The 6089-nt window shown below is 39.9% G+C and overlaps 1 protein-coding gene across 1 annotated transcript; it reads right to left on the reverse strand.

Annotated features, from left to right (window-relative positions):
• Positions 1–477: 477 nt before the first annotated feature.
• On the reverse strand, positions 478–5877 carry aldh8a1 (aldehyde dehydrogenase 8 family, member A1). Its single transcript, XM_087778951.1, has 7 exons — positions 5716–5877; positions 3857–4004; positions 2667–2822; positions 2440–2589; positions 2047–2303; positions 1788–1949; positions 478–981 (listed from the first exon to the last, which is right to left on the reverse strand). The coding sequence occupies exons 1-7, from the start codon at positions 5860–5862 to the stop codon at positions 529–531; spliced, it is 1473 nt and encodes a 490-aa protein (XP_087635077.1). The 5' UTR covers positions 5863–5877; the 3' UTR covers positions 478–528.
• Between the last annotated feature and the right edge of the window lie 212 nt (positions 5878–6089).

Raw genomic sequence — 6089 nt, forward strand, 5'->3', positions numbered from 1 at the left:
GTAGTTTTGTATTTTTTATGGGGGTTTTTTTGTGATGAATTTAATTTTTTTATGTGGGGTGTATTTTTAGTTGCTTTCTGAAAAATCTCTTTCTCTATTACTTTAATGGTAAAATGGTTAAAAATAAATGTTTTAATCATATATAGCGTGTGTTATAACAAATTCCCAGCAGGTGGCAGTGTTTCGCAAATATAAAATGAATGTCATTGAGTGACATGTGGACCACTTTTATTCTACTGTGTGTGCTAAAATACGATGTCACGAGTCAAATATTGTGTAGGCCACATTACAACCATTGAGTTTTCTGCTGTCGTTCGGTAAACTAAGTCATAAAAATATTATTGATATCGATGAAAAATAGTTTGACCTGTAAGTAGTACTAGTTATAGTTGGTTTAGTTGCAGTTTTGAAAGTAACGTTAATGATTTTTCAGTGCATTGGTTCATTGTTTACAATACAAATTCCATCAAGGCTTGATTGATTCAAAACTAGATTTATTTAAACTTTTTTTTCATTTGTGTTTCTGCCTCAGTGTTTGATGGTCACACATTTGACCTCGGTGAAGAAGTGAAAGGAATCTTTTCCTCCTTCTCGTCCCACGCCGGAGTTCTTCATCCCTCCAAAGGGGAGGTTGAGATCTCGCACCAGCCAGCAGTTGCTCCACACCAGACCCGCTTGTAAGCGTTTGGCCATGCGGTGGATTTTGCCCACATCTCTGGACCACACGGTCGCCGCCAGCCCATAACGCACTCCGTTGCCCTTGGAGACCGCCTCCTCCTCCGTGTCGAAGGGGCTGACGCAGGTGACCGGCCCGAAGATCTCCTCCTGCATCACCCTGGAGCTGTCGGGCAGACCTGAGATGACGGTGGCCGGCATGAAGTAGCCGTTTCTGTTGACCTCTGGGAGGTCCAGCGCGTCCACGCCTTCACCACAGTGGACCAAACCACCTTCAGATTTGGCGAGTGCTACGAAGCTGCGGACCTGGAGACGGACCAAGAAATAGATGCTCAAATACTATTGTCCTGGTTTAATAGACAATAAACATGTATTGTTTTTTCTTAATGAATTACATGTAAGAGAAGTTAGGAACCCACAGAAGGCAACAAACTAATTTATTTGCATAATCATCATTAGTTCAAATCTGGGCTTGTTTAAAGATTTTTAAAAGTATTTCAAACTTATTTTGAAGAAAAAAAAACATTAATGAAATGAAATAATATTACAATTCTTATTTATTTACTTTCTCATCATATTACACTTGATTTTTCAATTTTGTTTCTTTTTTTGTTGCTGAAAAGTCTTTTCTATCACATTTCTGATAATATATTTTGGCTTGACGGTCCCTCAGAGACTTCACTGAACATTTATTTGATTGTAGTATAATTTTTGAGTCTTATTTGCCTTCATTTTATCAAATTTTCATTCGTCTTTTTTAGCATTTATGCATGTATTGTGTAGCCAAATAAGGCTTTAGATAAGAAATAAAAAACATAAACCTGATAGACACATCATTTAGTTTACGTTTAATTTTAAATCTAAACGTAAATTTAATTTGTTTCAGGACATTAATTTTTTGTTTTCTCATTTGTTTTCCTTCAAAATAATACAAATTAAACCCAATACATTTGAATAAGGGATCTTTACATCATGCTTGTTTATTTAAAATAATAATTTAAGTATTAAAATATTTATTGATCAAATTAAGAGATGTTTTGCACATGTTGATGGTTTTTCTGTCGAATAGTTATTTCCACATGTTTATTTCTGCTTTTATAAATGTCCTCCACCTTTTCCAGATGTTCTTTGCTGATCAGAGCTCCGTTGTTATTGCTCGGGTCGGAAGGAGCTCCAGTCTTCCACTTCTTAGCCGCGGCCACAAACTTCTCCAGAAACTGAGAGTAGATGCTTCTCTCCACGTATATCCTGCTGGTGCACAAACAGATCTCACCCTGAGGGCGAGCAAGAGAATTAAGTTGGGGTTTGTCGCCTCCACGTGGACAGACGGCGTCACTGCAACTTAACAAATAACCTTCACATCGCACGCACCTGGTTGGAGAAGCTGGATCGCACCGTCGTCTGGATGCACTGGTCCAGGTCTGCGTCGGCGAACACGATGGCTGGATTTTTCCCTCCGAGCTCCAGCGAAAGTTTCTTACAGTAGGGGGCGCTGCGCTCGGTGATGTACCGAGCCGTGGCCGTGGAGCCGGTGAAGGACACCAGCGGGACGTCGGGGTGACCCACGAGGGCATCCCCGGCTCGTGGGCCGACACCGAACACGATGTTGACCACACCGGGAGGAACTCCTGGACACACCAAAGGAATTTTAGACTTTGACCTTTTTATATGGGGCTATTTCTGTTGCTGAAGATCTGTAAGTGCGTGGAATAGCCCCGTACTTGTATCATATGGTTGATCTCAGGTGTTTGACTCTTGTCCTACCTGCCTGTCGCATCAGTTTACACATCATCCAGGCCGTGACCGAGGTCATCTCGCTGGGTTTGGCCACCACCGTGTTCCCCGCGGCGATGGCAGGTGCGATCTTCCAGGTGAGCAGGTACAAGGGGAGGTTCCAGGGGCTGATGAGTCCGGCTGAAGGGACGAGGTCACACGTTGACATGGGAGTCGAGGTCGAGGTCGCGAGAGAGAGAGGGGGGGGAGTCACTCACCGACGCCCACGGGGGAGCGGAGGGTGTAGTTGAGGACGTCCATGTGGTCCATCTGGCTGCAGTCGTTGGTGTGGTGCAGCGCCGACGACGCGAAGAAGCGGAAGTTGTGGACCGAGCGAGGGATGTCCACGGTGCGGGCGAACGCCAGCGTTTTACCTGAGCGAGAAGAAAGTGGTGACAAAACAATAACGAGAAATAAAGGTCAGTGAAACATGTATCGAACCTATTGACATCTTATTAACCATTGAGATGGTTCTTCCGACTTTGACTTATTTTTATTGTCATTGCACAGAAAACTCAACAGTGAAACTTCGCCACGAAATGTCGTTGCTAGGCAACCGCTGAAATAAGCATTGAATTTGAGGTAGTTGGCTGTAAATAATTGGGATATAAATGTAAACTATAACTGTAATTATAAATAAATGCATATAAATATAGATCGGATAGAAGAAGTGCATTTAGAGTAAGTAATTGGGCTTTACGCTGCCGTCTCCAACTCCTACTATTAATTCATTGATGCCACGTTTCTGTGCCACATTTACATTTCCTTCTTCAACAGCTAAATTTTTATTTTGTTCTTCTTGTTAAACATCATTTGGATTTCCAACTTTCTCTCTCTCACTTTTCTTTCGCTCTTGAGCGCCTCCTGGAGGGTATTATTGACCAATAACACACAGATAAGTCAAATTGTTGTAGAAGCCGCAGGTTTCAAAAGCAAAATAGTTCCTAAATTATGTAATTCGAAATCTTCTTTCGCCAAACCAGGGTTGTGTCGAGGGTCAGCAGAATCTGCTTAGTTTAAGCAGTGGTCCCCAAACCCCCGGTCCGGGGACGGGTATTAGTTAGTATTAGTAGGGATTTGTTACAGGGCCGCAGAGAAAGAATAAAAATGTGTATTATTGATTATTACTGTCTGAAATGTGTTGTCACCAAAATATGGTTAAAAAAAATGTTGCTCTGACATGTCATTACACGTAAGTCAAGTTTATTTTATAAAACTAACCTGTTAAATAGTGAAAATTACAATTTATTTTTACTGTTTTGATCTAAATGTGGGTCCGTCAATATAATGCCATTGGGGGACGCCTGAGTTCAAGTTTCAAAGTTCAACTGACACCTTCTTAATGACGACAGAGCCTAAAGAAAATGTGTTTTCAAGTATCATTAGTTCGTGAGTCCACACTTGTCACCTTGGTCTCTGGACTCGGCCTGGACAAACTCCTCTAGCTGGGCTTCCATCAGGTCGGCCAGCTTGTTGAGAACCAGAGCTCTCTGCTCCGGGCTGCGAGCGGACCAGTCCGGGAAGGCTGCCTTAGCAGCTGCCACAGCTGCCTCCACCTGCACAACATTTGTAAGTAAGAAAGTAATATTTATTTATATAGCGCTTTTCCAGACCAGGGTCACAAAGCGCTTAAACAATCAAAACAATATTCAAAAAAATATATACTTTAAAGATCAAGATAAAACTGAGGAGTCAGTAGATCCATCAAACACAAAGAGAGAGGAAGATCGTTCCAAAACTTAGGAGCAACAGCCTGAAAATTGTGTCTGGTTATTGACTCTAAAACCTTCATATTCTCAACACTTCAAATTTAATAACCTTTAAAAATGTTCTCATACACTCGAGCAGGACACTTTTCTTAAATAATGATAAAAATAAATAGTAGTACACACACTTTGTTGCGTTTACAATAATAGTTTCAGATTGAGCAGCACTTTGGAGGCTTGAACATATTTGTTTCTGGCTCCCTCCACTGTTATGTTAGTGTAATTGCATCAGTTAAATATGGTTTATATATCAGAAATAGGAAACTTTTATTGCTAGTGTTGTAAACACAAACATTTTTTTGCGTTTTCAGTACAGAATTAAAAAAATGAAATAATATCACACAATACAAGCACTAGATAAACAGTATATACTGTATATACATATATATTTCTGAGGCAAAATTAACATGGATAGGTTTTACTGTTTTCTTTTCATCCATATATTAATTAATTAAATTTCCATCTCTACTTTAGCTTTGTTTGCATTTGACCTGACCATCAAACTGCATCAAAGTTTACTGCCCGTGTTTGTTCCAAAATATTCAACAATAATGTTGATAAAATGTAATTTTTAATGATTTTCTACAAGTTTTTATTCAATTTTTCCGCATGTGGTTGGCGAGTGAATATTTCTTCCGTCTCATCTTGACCTTTGATCACGTAGAACCCAGGCTTTTTACTGCATAGTCTAAAGCAGTAGGTCATGGTCAATGAATGATCAACAACTTTGCAGTTACACTGTTCTGACACTAGGGTATGCCATAAACAAAGTTTCCAATCTGGCCTCCAAGTAATAGGTCATGATCCCTTTTATTTATTTCCACATATGCAGTATCATTGACACCTTTCCAAATCTTAGAAGAAAACACTTGTTGGAGAGTTCTTGAGTGAGAAGACCTGACTGCTAACAACTATACACAGTGACATATTGTTTTTAATGATTTTCCAGGTAAATTCAGTTTGCAAATCACATTTCTCTGTCTAACTTCTACAGAAGGGAACTGAATACTCTTTTCCTATTGGTGAATTAATTTCATAAAAAATACTAATTTATATACATGTTTTATAATATTACCCATTTAAATATTTAATTAGGAATTTTCTTCCTTACTTTTGTGCAACGGTTTAACTAAAAATGGTTTGGATATGACTTGCATTCATATTATGACTTGCATTCATATTTGAATAAAAGAATAAAATTATATTAAATATTTATGAAGTGCACTAATCCTCCCATTAAATTCATTTCCAGTCGTCTTTCGAATGCAATTTAAAACTTTATGCGTGTGTAATGATTACTATGACACAGGCCTTGTTATGGGTCAAAGGTAATTAGTTTTAAATGTTAAATTAAAAATATTCATAACAAAAAATATCTTCCATTGCACACAAAGTTAATGTGTGACCAAGTGTTTGTCCAGAGGTCAGGGCTCTGCTACCACTTTAAAAACCACATGTAGGTCCAACATTATAACCATGTCGAAGTCAAAGACAGTCCCACCTCTTCTGCTCCGCTGTCAGGAACATGGCAGTAGACCTCCCCGGTGGAGGGGTCGTAGGAGTCGATGTGTCGGCTGCATGGAACGAACTCTCCCCCGATGTAGTTCTGCAGCAGCAGGTACGATCCAGGCTCTGTGGGTTTCGCCATGTTAGCTGTGAAGACGAGGAGGAAGTGGACGGAGTGGAAGCAGCGTCTGTTCTTCACCGCCCACTCCAGAGGTCACTCACCTGGACTCGGACACGCGTTTGCTTTACGTCACTTTTGCAGAGGAATCTGGTAGATTATAAGTTGTCTCTTCATCACACAGAGCATGTTTTCAAATGTATTTGAAAGAAATCAAACCGTTCGTTGGATTGTTGTCAGTTGAATAAGAC

This window comes from Callionymus lyra, chromosome 17 (genome assembly GCF_982586985.1).
Source record: "Callionymus lyra chromosome 17, fCalLyr1.hap1.1, whole genome shotgun sequence".
Lineage (NCBI taxonomy): Eukaryota > Metazoa > Chordata > Actinopteri > Syngnathiformes > Callionymidae > Callionymus > Callionymus lyra.